Raw genomic sequence first — 18,547 nt, forward strand, 5'->3', positions numbered from 1 at the left:
CACCTCCACCATTTTTCCTTCTAACCCTTTTTTTTTTCTGAAACTTTGACTTTAAATGCAGGCAGGTGATGATTTTCACAAACTGTGTTTTATTTTGGTGTGGGTTGGAATGAGAGCACTGGAAGTTAATGCCACCTTAAGCCCAAAATAAAATGGTAAGCAAACGTGCTGAATGTCAGAATTTCACAGTAGATGCTTCTTGTTCTACTGTAATCAGTTACAATCAATCATTTTCTGTACTCATTGAAATAGCAGAGCAGGGGCCTTAACTAAGAGCATTACTGGCATGTTGGGTTAGCAAATGAGTCTGGCAGATTGCTGCAAAATCAGGAAGATCACTGAGCTGGGGCTGGAATGTTGTGTGGCTCTTCTGTGGCATCACATCCCAGTTTCCTTCAGAGGTCCTGCAGGCCAAAGGCATTGGAAGGACTGTGAAACCTCCAAATGTTTCTGTTACTGGAATAAGTAGTTCTGGTCTGCTGTTTTCTTAGTAATCAAATTATGCTCCAGATTCTCCAGTATTGTATTACAGCTTGTTAATACAGGAATAGCCAAAGAGATTTGGGGAATGGTACTGAGCCCAGTAAATGTGGCACTTATTGCTGGTCAGAGAGTTTTGCCTCTATCTGAACTTAAGACAAAGTTAACACCCCAGAACAATTCTGGTCAGCCTGAGGCTGTGAGTTCCCCACTTTTGGGCACTCTTTGGTCAATTAAGGCCAAGTATTTGGCATTCCAAAGTGAGTAATTCTTTGTGTCTCAGTATAGCCTTGCTGCGCCCCAAAGGCTCTAAGCAGGTGCCAGTTTGACATCCCTGTAGATAGCTGAACTCAGGCAGAGCCTTGCAGGAGAGCAGTGCATGTACCCATGCTGAACAGAACTGTAGTGGGCTGGCAGGAGTGCCCGTGGAACCTGCATTGCAGCGATGGCCTGTTTGCTTTGCTTAACGTGCTGTAATTTAATGATTTGCATTTTGCCATCCTGCTGCGTCAGGACATGGGAGAACTCTGTGTGTACAGAGACTGTGTTCTAACACACCAGGCCACAGTGCTCCCAGAGCATTTATTTCAGGATTTCTTCATGCATATGTTAGTAAATAATTTATAATGCAGATCTGGAGATCTTTTTTGGTCAATATTCTTGCAGAGTGTACACATCACTACATATGCCAGAACATTCTTAGAACATTCCTAAAACCATGCAAATACATGTTTAAAAACATACTGATGTCATGAAGGAGTCTTGGGTTTGATTTTAAATCTTTGCAAGGCCCTGGTGAGGTTCACAAGTCCCAGACCATAAGAGGCAGTAGTAGTAATTTGATTTTGGAGTTGTTTGTAGGCCCCTTGCACTATGAAGGTAATCTGGGAAGGCACCCCAGTAATATTTCCATAAAGCACGTGTATCTCCCGTGGTCAGTGGTGTAGGAAGGAGCTTTGTAGCCCAGGATGCCAGTCAGTCTGGCTACCAGCACCTGCTAGCTCTGCTAGCAGGGCTTGTGTTTGTACTTGCTACTGCATTGGGTCCCATCCCAGTTATGACATTTAACCTTTATTTGCTGTATTGCAGAGTTTGACACAAGATGTTATGTAGAGCTGAACCAAACCTTTTGTCTCATCTATTCTGGTTTATCATTTAGAAGACATGCAATATCTGCCAGATGCTGCTTCCTAACCAGTGCAGTTTTGCATCACACCAGAGAATTCATCAGCATAAATCTCCATACACGTGTCCTGAATGTGGAGCAATCTGCAGATCTGTCCACTTCCAGACCCATGTCACTAAGAACTGCCTGCATTATACCCGAAGAGTTGGGTTTCGGTCAGTATGATGATTCCTTTTGCTGTCAATTGATGTATAATTTATGGTTTTTAAAGTGGTTTTCCATTTTCATAAGCACTGTTTGGACAATACCAGCTTCATGGATTTAAGATTGTCATGGCAACAGTACTATTAGTACTGAAATTTTGAAATAAATACATTAGGATTCTGCTTTGTTTTGGGCATCCACTTTTGTATATGATTAAATCAGAATATTAGCTAGTGTAACACAGATTCAGGACTTCATGGTTTATAAAGTCTAGAGAATTCAGATACATTATCTTCATTTCAGGTTTTCAGAAACCTTCTTGAGTTTTTCCAAACCATTGAATTTTAGATTGTTCTTTCTGGTAGAAGAGTCATCGTCAGTACTTCCAGAATGTATGGTTGAGATGTTGATGGGCATGCTGCTTCTGTCTGGTTGTTCTCTTTTCTGTGGCAAATCAAGATTCGTAGACTTTATCACTTTGCATCACTTGGAAATTGCCTTTCTCAAACAACCCTGTCTTTTGTTCTCCTTTGTTACTCCTCAGTTTCCCTTTGACTTTTACATTTCCCCGTAATGGCAACTCACTGAGAAAATGGGGAGCAGAGGCATTTCATAGAAATGTTTAGTTTTGAAAGATTTGAAAAGATGCTTTCTGTTAGCATTTTCCTTGCACTTGAGTGGCAGACAGCACAGCAAGAGATCAGAAGAGCCACCCGTACCCTGAGCTTTGCTTAGCACTCCAAAAACATGTCCACTTCACCCTGTCTGCCTGGAAAAAGGCCATTGCAAATCTTCCAGCAGGTAGCTCCTTCCACCCTTAAGGTGCCACAGTTCATTTTCCAGGATGGCTGTGCAATTGTCCCCTAAGGGATGAAAGCATTTTTACTGCATCAAGCCTCTGTTTTCAGCTTGAATTCATGTCCTGACATAACTCCAAGCTCTTCTCATTTCTTTGGGTTCTTTTCTTTTTACCCTTTTCTCTCAAGCAGTAGTGTTTCTTGTCCTGCATTTCTCCTCCACCTGCTTCCTGCACTCCACTGCTCTTCCCTCTCATGTATGTCTCTTGGGTTTGTTCATGGAATCACCTCTGGGGACTCCTGGCCTGTGCTGGTAACACCAGCAGAAAGAATCCCCTTCACTGGGAATCTAAGTCACTAAACTTTTCAAGATGTCTCAAAAAATCTCATGTCACATTGAGTCGAGAATTTCTTGATCTAAATTCTCGACTAAGCCTAAGTCACGCAGGCAAGCAAAGCAGTCTCTGGGGATGTTACTGCCTCCCTCCTTAGCCTGCCCAGCCTCTCCTAGAACTGTGGTGCTTTTCCCCATGAGCAGCACAGCCTGTCCTGCCTCTGACAGGGCCTCTGCAGGAAGCTCCCTTTGACTCCAGTGGTTTAGGCTACGTGTCTGCACGGAGTCAGCTGAAACTTCAGCTTGAAGTTTCACTGCATGCTGCCAAGGTGAAAGCAAGCAGTTGTTAGAGCAGTCCCCAGAGGAAGGCTTGGGCCTTAGGAGCTGTGTGATATACAACGGTGGATGCTGAGTTCAGTTGTTATGTGGCATCACTCGAGAGCAAAGTCAGGCCGTGGCACGGGGGGGTGGCAATGCCACCCTGCTCTCTGAGGGACACCTCAGGAGCACGTGTGTCACTGAGTGCATCATGCTGTGCACGGCTGGGAAAAGTGCTCACCTCTCTGGGACAGCTCTTAACAGAGCCAAAAAAGACCAGAATAATCTGCTTTAGAGAATGCATTGGTGAGCAGAGACTATATAAACTCAATGAATATTATTAAGAGTGTAAATTAAATGCCCAGAAAAAGAATGGATGGCATTTCATAAAATTCAAGGGTGATAAATTTTAAAAGTAAAATGGGATCTTTGAGTTCAATGTAAAACTGCATTTCCTGCTTTATTGTTATCATCAGGGCAGTAGAACTATTGAAAAATTAAATTGACATTTATATGAAAACAATCATACTGCCATGATAGATGCTAAAATTAAAATTCTGGAAGGGTGGAGGCCTTCTACGTTTGAAGAGTTTGTACAAGTCTTACTGCAAAATACTGATCAATAAGAAACTGTCTCATTTGACAGGTAATTGCTGATTGCACTATGTTCTTGGACTGATTTGGGAGCGTTTGCTACTGGAGATAGGACATCGATTTTTTAATCGTTTCATTTTAGAATAGATGCAGAAAGGTCACAAATTTTCGTCACAGCAGAAGTATGTTTTTGAAAAATATTTTCTGAATTCCAATCTGATATATTGATCTGATAGTAGGGATTTGGTTTCGTTTTCCTGAGTTTCAATCCAAGTGCTGATTTGATTACATGTACAGAAAATCATTACCAGTTTGTCTTCTTTAAATCTAAACAAGGGAAGTTGTGAAAATATTTTCCTTACTGGTTTTCCATTTGGTGGTAGTTTCTAAATTGCTGTGGTGTACTTTAAACAATGCCCTGCATGTGATAAAAATGAATTCTAGAAAATCTCTTTCCAAATTTGCAGAGGATTTAAGCATTTTTCTGCAATCAATAGAGTACTTGTCTGTCCACCCTTCTATCTGTTTTATTGTAATAACATAAAAACATGTTCTGACCTCATATCTCTTAGATTTTCAAATGACAGTGTGTGAGATTTCTCTCCCCTTACTTTGTGATCCAAAAATCGCTGGTTATATTGATTCTTACAGGGTTGTTGCAGTTGACGGAGTAATGTAGTTTTATCCAGTTGTTCTCCATGTGTGTTTTTCTCTGACCTTTGCTTGAAAAGCCATGTTGATGATGTCCAGCCCTGCTGGGGCAGGCTGCACTGACTCTCCTCCGCTCTCTCCGCAGCTGCGTGCACTGCAATGTCGTGTACTCTGATGTGGCGGCACTCAAGTCTCACATTCAAGGTTGTCACTGTGAAGTCTTTTACAAGTGTCCTATCTGTCCCATGGCATTTAAATCTGCTCCCAGCACGCACTCCCATGCCTACACACAACACCCGGGTATCAAGATAGGTGAACCAAAGTAAGCAAACTTCATCTTCTACTGCACTTACCTGATTTGAATGCACTGTGAATTGCATTGTGTCCTGTGCTTGCAGGACACCTCTGACAGCCACCGGTTTGTCAGCCTGCTGGGAATGTGGGATTTGTGTAGTGCTTTCGTGACTTTTCAGCTGGGAGTTCATTGGGCAAAGGTGACATTTCTCTCATTGAATGCACTAGCAGCTCTTCAAGTACTGCATGCTACAAGAGAGTGATTGCAAAATGTAATTACACAAATTATTTGGACAGGTGGTCAGACCGTTGCTCGTTCTGATGTTTTAATCTGCTTAGCTCATCTGCATTTTTACTGTGAATTAAAATAATGTGATTCCTAAAAGAGATGCTAATACTAATTGGTGCTCATGTGGTGATTTTCATAATGTGGTTGAGAAGTTGAGAAAAAGCATTTTGTCTATTTATATAAGCTTTTTTCCCAATAGGTAATCTCTTTCTCGCTTGAAGCAGAAGTGGTTTTGTTCTGTGGCTAGGAAAGTTGCCCATAAAGGTGGTAGTTTGCTGAAGGTGGTGGCACAGAGTACAAGTAGGACTCGGCTTCAGGGTCTCTTTTGAAAGCTGTTGGACAGCTGTGCTGCAGGTGCTCTGTGTGTGCAGACTCCTGCAGCCCTCAGGTGTGACCTCTGAGCCCCCCTTCTCCTCCCTGTGCCTCTCCCTCGCTGCCAGAGCGCCCTGTGGAGAGCAAACACGGCTGAGCTTCGCGTTCTCTCTGGGCGTGCACGGCACCAGCATGCTAACAACTGGCACAATCAAGAACATAGAAGGTGTCTTAGGATGTAATAACCAGCCTTCCTAAGAGTTCACTTTCTCACTGTTCCTTCTAACATAGTAACAGGTTTTTCTCTGTTCAGTTTCTCAGTGTTTCTTCTATCATATGAACAGCAGATTTTTTTCTTTGTTTACACTTCCATCAAAGCAAAATGGCAACAAACTTGCCGTGTCTGATACCAAATGGAAGTAATTTCTGCCTCGTGGGAAATGATACATTGTTTTAATTCAGGATGGTGTCATCAGTCAGGGGCTGTTAGATTTAAAACAGCATTTAAAACTTTTTTAAGGTCCCCATAGTTCTCATTAGAGAAATGTAAAAGATTAAGATCACTGTTTGTGTAAGATGCTACACATATGAAAAGTGAACTGTGCTTGGATCTGCCAATTGTTTCTGATCAGGTTAATGAATTAAGTATTTTTTCCATATAGATGCACTTATAATTGCATTCCTCTACAAATTTACTTTGATTATAAAAAAATGAAATTTTATTATGTACTACTGTAATAAGTCACAGAACCCATAGTGGAGCAGTCCTCTTAAGAAGTGGTGTTTCCTTTAAATTTGCCAGTTTTAATCCCAGTGCTGCCTTAAATGCATGCAGAGTGACTGGTAGGATTTTTGCAGCCCTTGCAGTGCTCAGAGTTGTTGCCTTGCCCAGTTCTGATCAGAGCTGGCAGGCTGCATTTGAGGCAGTGCGTTCGCACTGGGTTACCTGCGCGGCACCGTGGAGCACCCCCTGGCAGCCCCACTGCTGCCCCATCGCTGCCCCAGGGCTGTGGCACCGGGCAGGGACAGTGCCAGGCTCAGCAGTGCCCCGGGGCTCCTGAGGCTCTCTGCTCTAGGGCACGCTGCTCTGTTAGAGCGATGGGGCTCCCGGGCAAGCTGGCTGCCTGCCCCTGGCACTGTGTGATTTACCATTACATTACAAACAGTTGCTGCACAACAGATGCACTAAACTATTTGGTGTATGAAAAATGACTTTTATATGCAGGGATTCTCAGTGGGATGAAATTAGATTATTTTAATATAGGGAAATGGATGGCTGTCTTGTCTTTCAACTCTGGGAAGCTCTCTCCTGTAACTCTGGTTTCCCAGAAAACCACCAAGGTGGTCTTTTTTCAGTACGCAGTGTCTAGGAATGGCACTAAGATATTTTTCATGGCTGATCTCTTTGTGATTACTGGAGAAATTCTTGTTTATCAAGCCAAATTTTGGATATTTACAGTACTATTGGTAAAAAGTGTATTATCCAACAAGTTCGTTTTTAAAAAAAAAAATTGGGAAGGAGGAATACTATCCTCTGGTGCAGAAGCTTTCCAAATTCTAAATGTCTTTTATATGACTGAAAGTATTTTCCTGAGATAACACTTGTATTTATTCCCAGATACTACATGAATTTGCTAAGCAGATTTTTGGGAAGTGAAAAGGCCATGTGCCTGCTTTGGTGTGTCCTGTGAGGCAGGAGCAGTGCTGAGTAACCAGCCTGGGATGGGATGGGATGGGATGGGATGGGATGGGATGGGATGGGATGGGATGGGATGGGATGGGATGGGATGGGATGGGATGGGGTGGGATGGGATGGGATGGGATGGGATGGGATGAACTGCCTGACTTATTCCAGCATCCCTGTAAATGACATCCTGTGGAAGCACAACTGCCTTTAAGCTTTGAACAGCATTTTAGGCAGCTGCATGTTAAACACTGACTACTTCAATTAAATTTAAAAAAAAACCAAAACCAGTGTACATGGTTGCATGTATGTTAAGGATTGAAAATTATGTTTTTGCTGTGTTTGAAGGAAATACTCCAAGTGTGTATAGTCATAACTCATACTGTGAGGTGTGTATAGTCATAACTCATACTGTACTTAGTGAATTTAAGTGAGTACAGTCTTTGCCCAGAGACTTGTCTGAAATTTGGATCCTTACCAGATAGTTCTGCTTCTGTGAAGGCAGGGTAAAGTACTTTAGCTGCCATAGAAAATACAGAGATTCAGCTCGTGGTGGTTTTAGAGAGTTACAGTTTTGATATGTGATAAATTCATAAAGCATTTCTACAAATCTCCAGATCTGCAGAGAAGGGTTCACCACAGAAAGCAGGACAATAGTACATTGATCATCAGAGGATGCTGTGCAAATAATACATTTATCTTAGCATGTGTGAGAAACGGGGACCTTGATAGCACAAAGTCTTTCCCAGTTAATATGAAGTAGTATATTGTTTTTCATTTGGAGTTCCAGGACAGTTTGGACATGGAAGCAATGCCCGTGTTCTTGTCATCTCAAAACAGAGTGCAGCTCCCTAGAGCTCTGGAATACTGCACTATCAATGGTAATTACTTAGAGGCATATAGAAAGGATATTATGTGGCTAATGAGAAGATTTAGCACTTTAGCAGGTAGGAAGGTTTGATGGCTGTTTTTTTAAGTGGAAGTTACTCTTAAAGATGGGAAGTGCCTGTTGCTGTATGAGCACCTGTGGTTGGTTCTTTTATTTTAGCTAAACTTTCTCTGCAGCACTACAGATTACATGGCTTAGATTTCTCTCTTATCTCATGATCTGTGGTTAGAAAACTGCTGTAAGAACAGGAGTCTGGGGAACCTATGTTCAAAAGTCACATGTGCTCCAAGAAAGGAAGTGTTTGGTGGTGTCTCTACATTTTTGTGGCAGATTCATCACATTGTAATGGCAGATCAGGGAAATCCTGTCCTGCACTGTTGGAGCTTCAGGGCATTTACAGAGTCTAGGTTTGGCATTCAGGAGCATCACAGCCATGAACATTGCCCAAAATGTATTTATCTTGAAGTATGTTCCTAACTACAACTGAATGAATCACTCCCTTACAATATACTGCATATACAATATACAGGTTTGTAACCGGAGCAGGGATAATTATCCTTTAGCTACAATGTGAGTTCAGAAACTGAAGGTGTTGAACAGTCAGATATCCTGAGCAGATGCTGTTGTTGTATCTGTAACTGGCACATGCTATTGTTTTCTGGCTTCTTGTTTGCGCTTTTAAATTTTTTTTCTATTTTTCTGTTTCTTCTACTGCTCTTATATTTTGAAATTGAAGGATGTTTTGAATTAGTTTAACTTTTTTCAGGCAGTGTGAAACAATTGCTTAAACATGTCAGATCTTATCTGTGATGAGAAAAAAAGTTAACATCATGATTCTTGCAAATAGATCATCAACGTGACTGACATTGTTTATTGTGCTTCTGTTTTTAGAATAATATATAAATGCTCTATGTGTGACACTGTGTTTACTCTACAACCTTTGCTCTATCGCCACTTTGATCAGCACATTGAAAACCAGAAGGTGTCTGTTTTCAAGTGTCCGGACTGTTCTCTTCTATATGCACAGAAACAGCTTATGATGGATCATATCAAGGTGTGTAGGCATCTTCTCTTGTTTCCTTCGTTATACCATTTGGTATGCAATACATGCTGTGAAAAGGCATGGAGTAACAAGACTGCTGACAGAGATGTTACCAATTCTGAGGGGATAATCTGTGAATGTTGTTCTCAAATGTTAAACTTTTATATTTTATCCGGTCTTCAGCATATCTGTAATGACTCAGTTGATTTTTCTGTAAGAATGTTGATCTTGGTGTACTGGGAACAGCTCAGCAAGTCCAATCCTAACAAATGCTGGGTTTTATTTACAGTATTTTAAGTATTATTCTAATTGTTAGGAGCAGAGAATGCTGAGTGCATCACAAAATCAAGCCTTTGATGTTCAGAATTCACCAGGAAGCAGTATGTTGCTAGATGTAGAGGTTACCTGTGTTATATGAACTTGAACATGTGTGCTTTGAAAAAAACTCCAGTGGATTTCCTCATAAACACCCTTAAGAGCTGACAATTCACTGTGATCCTTGAACGTGCTGGTTTGAAGGATCAGCAGCCCCCTGGCTATCATTTGTTAGTGGTGTGTTTGACACAGACTCTTAGCTCATGTCATACAGACCAAAGCCGAGGTTTTTCTGCCTTCCTAACCCCTGGTGCCTGAACACACAGTGGGACTGGAGCTCACTGCGCTTCTCTGGCAGCGACACAATTTCTGAATGCCATTTCTCTACTGCAGAGTGGAAGACCAGACATCTTTTTTGGCTGCTAAAACCATAATTTTGCATTTTAGTCCCAGCTATGGCACTTGTAACTACAGAATTCTCTGAAGTAGTGTTGAAAATAAGATCACAAGTCTTGAAAAAAACAGGTGGTCTTAATGCCAGTCTTCATCTTGAGGAGGAGATGAGGGGAAGGCTGGGCCAGGATGTTCAAGGACTGGGTATTTCCATTGTTTCTGAACTAGTAGCACTAGTTCTTGCATGTTTACTGCAAGATATCCTAGATGCTCCTCTCATGCAGCAATGCAAAACTCTGATTTCTGTTTCCTTTGATCTACTCAGATGGTTGGGGTTTTTTCACTAAATAGGCAAATTCTGTGTATTGCAGTGTAGTCTTGTTTCTGTATTTAGTTTTTCCTGAGTCAGATATTACTGGAAAAGTATTGTTATATCCATACCCAAGTACTTCTGTAAGACCTGAAGACAACACTTTCAGGAGCTCGATCTGACTGCAGTTAGGGCCAGAAGCTCTCTTTACAGAAATTGGGGTGTTTAGCACCTCACATTTCAAAGATGTGCTCACTTGCTTGGGCACTACTTTATTTCTTTGGCTTTAGTGTTCCATGACAGTATTTGAACTTCCAGCCAGTGGGGTTTTAGCATGATTCACGATAAGTGATTCAGACATTTTTGAGACTAAAATTAGAGGATTAATCAATACATGTGCAGTAGCAGTATTGCTGGTTTTGCATTTAGGATGTGTGTATAGCAGTAGGGACTGGAGCAAAGCATTGTAAATTGGAATTCATTTAAGGGGGACTGAAAAAACAGTAACAGGTTATAGATAAAAGCAGAAAAGGATTCAGGGAGAGGATAAAAGCACAAAAGGACTCAGGGAAAGTACGAGTGCCAGACAGAGGCAGAGCTCAGCTGCACAGAAAGTAATGGTTTGGTATGGCTAGACATAAACCATCAAGGCAGAGACAGACCTGGTAAAAGTAGGACAGAAAGGGACAGAAGGAAGCTCAGGAGGAGATTATTTAAAGCTACAGAAAATAACCCAGAATAATTCCTGCAGATGCCAATATTTCTTGATGGCAAAATGTATGTCTTATTTTCCTGTAATGACTCGCTACAAGAAAATTTCCAGCAGCCTGTGAGAGCAGATGGTGAAGGACTTGCCTGGCCTGGCCTGGCCTGGCCTGGCCTGGAGGTGTAATACTCCCAGTTTGGCCAGCAGTGGGACTCCATACTATGCTTTAATGCTCTTGGTGTAGTTTCAAATAAGAAATGAAATTTCAAATATTGTATTTACAAGACATTTGGAAAGTTGAGCACTAACATTTTACATGCTGACAGGTTAGGCTGGAATGAAATCTCCAGGTCAGCTTCAGTTACCTGAGAGTACAGGAACCTTGTTTCCTGCTCCCCTGTGCAGTGGGATACTAAAGCCAGCCTCCTCCTTTACTACACACCTGCACTTTGCTCTTAGTTGTTGATCCTGTGCACTTTGCTTTTTATTAACAGTTATGAGCCCTTTTTCCCTCCCTGCTAACCCACAACTTAAACTTTACCTCCAAAGTAAGTCTCTTATTTTTTTTGTGAAAATACCTATATACGGTGTCAGTTATTGTTAGGTCATGCTAGGTCTTGCCTTTACTTAATCCTGTTTCTTTACAAAGGTGATCTGATGATAATAGTATGCCAAAGAAGTAACTGAAGGCTTTTGTTTGAGTACAACTGTGTATGTCTATGTCAGTTTTGTACCTTTTTTCTCTCTCTTTTATTATAGTCTATGCATGGAACTTTGAAAAGTGTTGAGGGGCCACCAAACCTGGGGATAAATCTTCCTCTCAGTACTAAACCCACAACTCAAAACTCAGCCAGTCACAACAAGGAGGACACAAAATCTATCAACGGCACAGAAAAGCTGGAGAAGAAATCTCCTTCTCCCATAAAGAAAGCAGAACCTAAAAAAGTCACTAGCCCTGGCTGGACATGTTGGGAGTGTGACAGGCTCTTCACTCAGAGAGACGTTTACATCTCCCACATGAGGAAAGAACATGGAAAGGTAAAGGAATATATTCAGTACAAAAAGGTGAATTAAACCTGAAAGGCGAAGTATTTGTTTCACATTCCATTTGTGTTTCTGAAAATAATTCCTTTAAGTCCCAGTATTATTATTTACTGTTCTTATATCTATTTCATCTTTTTTGCTTTGGCTGCTTAGTTTTTTTTCAGTTCCTACATCATTCTACTGAGAAAATCAATTGTAGACTTGTTCATTCAGTACCAAAATTTTTTCAAGATGGAAAGAGTGACAGATATTGCTGTATTTCATCCAAACCATCTAATCTGTTCCAGGTTCTTGTTTCTTCTTTGTGCCTTCTCAGTTCCCTCTCTTTACAGTGGTGTGGTCAATGTGGCAGTGCTGGGGTAACAGTTGGACCCGGTTTTAAAGGTCTTTTCCAGCTTAAACAATTTGATTCTGTTCTGTTCTGAAGCTCAGTGCCTGTTAGCCTCAGGGAGTGGAGACTCAGTCATGTTTTACTCATCCACTGAGTGCCAACTGGTGTTTCTTTTAAAGGCAGACACATTCCATAGTTGAGCTGTTGCTCTAATCTGACACTTAAGAGTTCAGCTGAGTTAACAAGTTGAATTTTGTATTTAAAGCACCTGAATTTGAGCCACCTTACTTAAAATGGATTGAAAGTGAAATGTGGGAATGTTGCATCCTCATGTCAGCAGAGAGACTGTTTGATGTTGTTCCTGCACTCAGTAGCATTTCCAGTTAAATGACATTAAAAAGACTGGCAGGCAGGAAGGCAGCAGTGACCCTGCTTAGCTGTGGCAGGCTCCAGCCAAGCCAGCCTTCCCCTTTGCAATGCTCTGGCTCTTTCCTCAGCTGGGAACCAGGAAGCCAGACTGATGTACTGTGCTGCACTGCAGCAAAAGAGCAGGACTGGGAGGGATAATAGGCTGATTTTGTCTAAGTGGACGAGAACCACGCTGAATGAAAATCCATCGTTTTCAGGATTCTAATGTGCTGTAATAAATGATTGCACATTTCCAGAGGTTTCTATTACAGTTATTATCTCTAAAGCTGTTCTGCAAATTATTTATTCTGTTTATAAACGTTTTATGGAAAAGCTGAAAATGCTGGACTACTGAGTGTCATCTTCAATTTTCTCAGGACAACTTCAAGCAAATAGCACCCCAGCATCATTGCCTCCAGTAACTCCCACCCCATTCCTTCAGCTTCCTGCTGCCCAAATATTAACTCAGCAGAGCTTTTACTGGCAATCAGAAATGCATTTAGGACTGAATGCATTGTACATTTATGCAATTCTTAAAAACAAAGCAGCACAACCTCCCAATGAAACTGTCACTTCAGAGTGAACTAGAGAGCGATATTCAGTCTGATTCCATCCACAGCAGAGTAGCCAAAGGCATGGTAAAGAAGGTTAGTAACATACCAATAATGCTTTTTAAATATTAGCTTTAAATCTGTGTCTTTCTCTCTGTGATGTTTATGTGCAGTGTTACCTCAAGAATAGCCCTTATTATGAAATATTAGATAATTGTTGCACGCAAATCCTGGCCTGAAGGCCTCTTTCATTGCTTCCATTCAGGTGCTGGTTTTTATCCCCACTCAAGGAGTTCTTTGAATAACACAGGAGGCACACAGATACTAAAATGAACAGAAATACAATTCCATGTCTTTCAGAAATGGGGGATACAGACCAGGTGCTACATTCCTTCCCAACCTGTCAAAATTTCTAGTAATTGTTAGCTGTCAAAAAGACTATGTTGAAAAACTAAACTTCTACCATAGACAGAATAGAAATGAGCATAAGATAACCAAGTATGTCATAGGGACCTAATAAATAGAGGAACTAATTTACAGTCTTATTTTCTTAAGAATCATAGGTGTGGGTTAAATGCTCTAAAATGATCCTTTCAGAATGATTGTTTAAAACTGTAATTAAGCAATTCATGTGCTATTCACAGAATCCATTGTCATGCAAGGTACATGAAAATACTACTTTCAAAGTAGTTTCTGCTTTTGTAGGAGCAGAGTGAAAGAGCTGCAACCTGTAGCTGATCCCAGGCTGGGTTATGCAGAGGTATTCATAGGAGAGGTGTTGCTGTGTATATCCCCTTTGGACAGATCCTTAAGGTTCCAGCTCCTACTGGGAATTGTCTACGCAGACAGACAGACAGACAGACAGATTCACCTTTTCTGATCCTCTCCTGAGGATCCTGGAGGAAGGGAGCCAGCTGGAGGGTAGGAAATTTTGTAGCCACCTTGGTGTGACTCTCTACCTGATCTTAAAAGGGCTGCCAAAAAATCCCAAACGTTACAGCCCAGACACGGGAGGGTTGCAGCAGGCCTGTATAACTCCTGTCTGAAACTGGATCATGTGTGTCTGCCTAACACCAGGCACCCATCTACTGAGCTCCTTGCACTTGTGTGCAGGTGTGTTTCTGTCAAAGGGCAGATGTTTTCTAAGTAGGAATTACCAACTCCAACTTAGTCATTGATCATCCTCTTCTGTTAAGACAAGATGCTGTAAGATGCAGATCATGCTGCACTTAATTACAGAAATAATTTTTCAGTTCTTTTTGGTTTGGCTGCCATTGCAGAATCTGATGCATCCAAAATTCTGTTTGGGTCTCTATCTTGAGTCTCCCCAAGGAATTTAGAACAAGTGTGGGGTCACAGCTAGCTGCCCCAGGTCCTGCTGGGCATCATCCTCCTCCTGCTTTTCTGACCACGGGCTTGATGCTTCTGCTCACTGCCACACAGCTAGTGTGTGACTGCTCCAGCCCTTCTCAATTTCTTCCTTTACTTTTTCCTACCACTCGACCAGCTGAAACATCAGCCCCGCAGAATTCCCCAAACAGATGGCCATCAAGTTGGCATCAGATCATACTGCTCCTTTTGTCATGACTTTCCTGAACTCTCTTAGTGTGTCAGTGTCTGTGAGGTTCAAGTTTGGTCCTTCTTCTGTGCTCTTCACCGCTCCCTGTATGTGACTGAGGAGCTCCTAGTCAGCAGCTGAGGACATGGTTTGGTGATGGGAAGGGAAAGCACCCCCTCATCTGCTGCCTTTATTGATCCAGAAATAGTCCTCTGATCTTCCCTGTTTCTTTGGTGGAAGAAATTCTCTTCATCCACTGTCCCTGACACCAGGTCACAGCTGGAGACAGGTGTCTGTCTGTCTGTCTGTCTGTCTGTCTGTCTGTCTGTGGGGAGCTCATAGGGCCACACTGCTTTGAAAGAGGTCCAGCTCTGACTTGTACAGTGTTGTTGAAGAGGGGCTGTACATGAAGTACAGTACCAAAAATGGGTAAGTGATGTTTCTTTCCTATTTATCAGAAGGTTCAGCACAGGCATCACTTTTACTGAGCTTTTTTAATGAAAGTCTTTCTCTTATTTTTTTTAAAGCAAATGAAGAAACATCCTTGTCGGCAATGTGATAAATCTTTCAGTTCATCCCACAGCTTATGTCGGCACAATCGTATCAAGCACAAAGGCATTAGGAAGGTTTACACGTGCTCGTAAGTTCTGGTTTAATTTATTTAGAAATGGAATACAAAAACCATTGTTAGTTGAACATCTTTCCTTAACTGTGGAAAAGCCAGTGTCCCATTCTTTCAGATGCCTAGGACAGGCCAAACCAATTACCTCTCCTGCCTGCAGAAACGTGTCAGGCTCCTGAGAGTGCAGTGTGTAAAGTCTACAATCTGAAATTTGGCTGAGCTGAGAGTTCACAGTTCCACTTTGGGAAACCTGGTTTTCAGGGGTATCTCAAATACAAACCCATTCTTCCAGTCTACAAAAGGCACTTGTTAAGCATGACACTTGAATGTGTGTGTGTGTGTGTGTGTGTGTGTGTGTGTGTGTGTATCTGCAGGCACTGCCCAGATTCCAGACGTACTTTTACCAAGAGGTTGATGCTGGAAAAACACATTCAGTTGATGCACGGCATTAAAGACCCTGATGTGAAAGAAATGACTGAATCTACCAACATGGAAGAAAGGGAAGTAAAAGAAGACACAAAGGTAATCACTTCGAAGACTCATTCAATCACTGAGAATGATTTTTTCGGGGTATACATCCAGGATCTTTAAATAAATACAGGTACTTTGATGCCATAAATGACTCATCTTCTGTGAAGCAGAGCCCCAAAAGGATAGTTTATCAGAGTTGTTTTAGAATTTGCCAAAGGAAAGGTTCTGACATTTGCAAGTCACAAATAGTTATGAAAAGAACTGCATATTTATGCTTACATGACACACCATTTCTGTCTCTTTGTTAGGTTCCTAGTCCAAAGCGTAAATTGGAAGAACCTGTAATGGAGTTCAGACCTCCACGAGGTGCAATCACTCAGCCATTAAAGAAGCTGAAGATAAATGTTTTTAAAGTTCACAAGTGTGCAGTTTGTGGCTTTACAACAGAAAACCTTCTCCAGTTTCATGAACATATTCCTCAGCATAAATCTGATGGCTCTTCGTACCAATGCAGGGAATGTGGACTCTGCTACACATCTCACGTGTCCCTTTCCAGACACCTCTTCATTGTACATAAGCTGAAGGAGCCTCAGCCGGTATCAAAGCAGAATGGGTCTGGGGAGGATAATCAGCAGGAAAACAAACCCAGCCACGAGGACGACTCTTCCAACAGCACGGCATCGGACAGAAGATGCAAAGTGTGCGCAAAGACTTTTGAAACTGAAGCGGCCTTAAACACTCACATGAGAACACATGGCATGGCCTTCATCAAGTCCAAAAGAATGAGTTCAGCTGACAAGTGATCAGATTGTTTGGGATGCAGAAATCTCGCTCCACATTGGAATACTAATGACATTTTTGCTACAGAAAGCTCAAGGTATAATAGTATTAACAGTACTGTTCAGGCTGTTGCAATATATTCTGCATAAAAGTGTCCCCTTCACCTCATTGTCTATACCCTCAGAACCATTGAAGCAGTATTTGAGTTGAAAAATGTTTGTATATATTTAAACTAATAATTTTTATACTCTTTGGTTATGTGTTTGTATCAGTAACTAGTGGAAAAAAAAATTTTTTTTCTCGTTATTTTCTGTTCTTTTGTAGTAAGTTTCTTTAAAACAGAGTTCTAAATGCCAGGGCAGTTCCTTAGGTTCTCTTAAACTGTTTGGTTTTTGAATGCTTCTGAAAGAAAATTTAGCTAATGGAAGTTTAGCATCAAGAGGAGGTGCTAGGAGGAGAGAGGAGAGAGGAAGCAAGGGGAGGGTCCAAGAACTTGGACCTCCACATGTCTAAGGAAGCTTTTAAACTTTTTCTTACAAAATACATTATAAAAAAAGACAAAAGTACCACTGCATGTGTGAAATAAAGTGCTGGTTTTTAGGTGGCAACACCAGAACAAGTGCAGACCTTCTGGAGTGGTGAAGTACTTTTGAAGAATATAAATGCACAACTCTGAATATCATGCAATGACATTTTTAGGTCACCAGGTGCTTGTGATCAAAGCTCAAATTGTTACAAATGGGCTGGGTTGCTCTGGATTTAAGAAATAAGATGTAATTAGAGGAATAGGTTTATAATGGTGATGTTTTTTGTCATGTAATTTATTAAACATATAGAAGTGAGTACACAGCATTATGCATTTTCCTTGCTGGTTATTGAAAGGAAATAGTTGACCCTTGCTGCAGGGGTTGGGCTTTGCCAGCTCCATGTGATCATGCCAAACGTTCTGGTGCTCAGTGTCACACACAGCCACAACTGGGAAGGAGCCAGCCCCAGCCAGGAGTGGGCCTGGGGCCTGCAGCTTTGGCACAGGCCAGACATTGCAGACTCCTGTCCAGCACCACTAGTTTTGCTTGCACAAGTACAAAAAGGTACCATACTGTCCCTTTCAGATAGAGTTCTCTGTGAGAGTATATTTTTAGTTTGTTTTTGCATTTTATACCTTGTATGTAACCCTACAAAAATTTTTGTACTTTTTTTTAAAACAAATTGTGTATATATAGATAGCTGCATGATAAACAGTAGTAATTGTTGGGTTCCTTAAAAGTCTTGCTGCTGTCAGATGTTACTATACACTATGTCCATTATGACTGTATTAAACACATTTCATATGTAAATAAATGTGGAGCATTTTGCCCCAAAAGATTTGTGAGATTCTGTTATTTATCATTAAATTCTAATAGTTTTAAAATTTGAAGTGTTTAAAAAAATATGGGTCCTCTCAGCCACCTCTGTAAAACTGAATCATTCTGAAAATTGTTTCTCAGACACATGAGTTCTGCCCTCTCCATCCTCATTCCTGGTTTGGCTCCTGGGTAGATGCTTGTTAGCCCGTTTCTATACTGGCATATCGAGTGCTTGTGAGGTACTTCATCCTGCAGTGGGCACAGCACCACAGCCACCACTGCCCTTCCCATGTAGTGGATACCTCTGAACACTTGTTTGTTGATGTGCACTGTCAACTGTACAACAAATGAGTTATCACTATGCAGAATGGTGTTTTGTATACAGTGAACAGATAATAAAAGTTCAATTTTCACAGCCATTACTATTACTTTTCTTTATTTTCCCTTTTCACTGTCTGACACCTGCAAGTAACCTGACGGTGCAAATGGCATCACGGTGCCAGGGTGTCACACTGGCACTCGTGTCCCCAGAGGAGCTCCTGCATAGCCGGGGACTGCAGCCCAGCTGCTTGGCAGTGGGCTCTCCTCAGGTCTAACTGGCACAACAATTTAACTCTCCCACCAGTAATCTCTTGAAAGGTTTAAGGGACAGAGGGTCTTGAACTGCCCCATAAGCTCCAGCCACATTTCTGTGTCAG

At 41.5% G+C, this 18,547-nt stretch overlaps 1 protein-coding gene across 1 annotated transcript in view; it reads left to right on the plus strand.

Annotated features, from left to right (window-relative positions):
- Positions 1-18,051, plus strand: part of ZNF532 (zinc finger protein 532) — a 31,571-nt gene extending 13,520 nt beyond the window's left edge. Inside the window, exons 5-11 of the mRNA XM_058823852.1 lie at positions 1,640-1,821; positions 4,650-4,826; positions 8,864-9,026; positions 11,498-11,776; positions 15,158-15,270; positions 15,627-15,774; positions 16,032-18,051. Coding sequence (XP_058679835.1) covers positions 1,640-1,821; positions 4,650-4,826; positions 8,864-9,026; positions 11,498-11,776; positions 15,158-15,270; positions 15,627-15,774; positions 16,032-16,526 — 1,557 coding nt within the window. The 3' untranslated portion in view covers positions 16,527-18,051. The remainder of the gene's footprint in view (positions 1-1,639; positions 1,822-4,649; positions 4,827-8,863; positions 9,027-11,497; positions 11,777-15,157; positions 15,271-15,626; positions 15,775-16,031) is intronic.
- Positions 18,052-18,547: the final 496 nt, after the last annotated feature.

The sequence above is a fragment of the Ammospiza caudacuta genome, chromosome Z (genome assembly GCF_027887145.1).
Source record: "Ammospiza caudacuta isolate bAmmCau1 chromosome Z, bAmmCau1.pri, whole genome shotgun sequence".
Classification (NCBI taxonomy): domain Eukaryota; kingdom Metazoa; phylum Chordata; class Aves; order Passeriformes; family Passerellidae; genus Ammospiza; species Ammospiza caudacuta.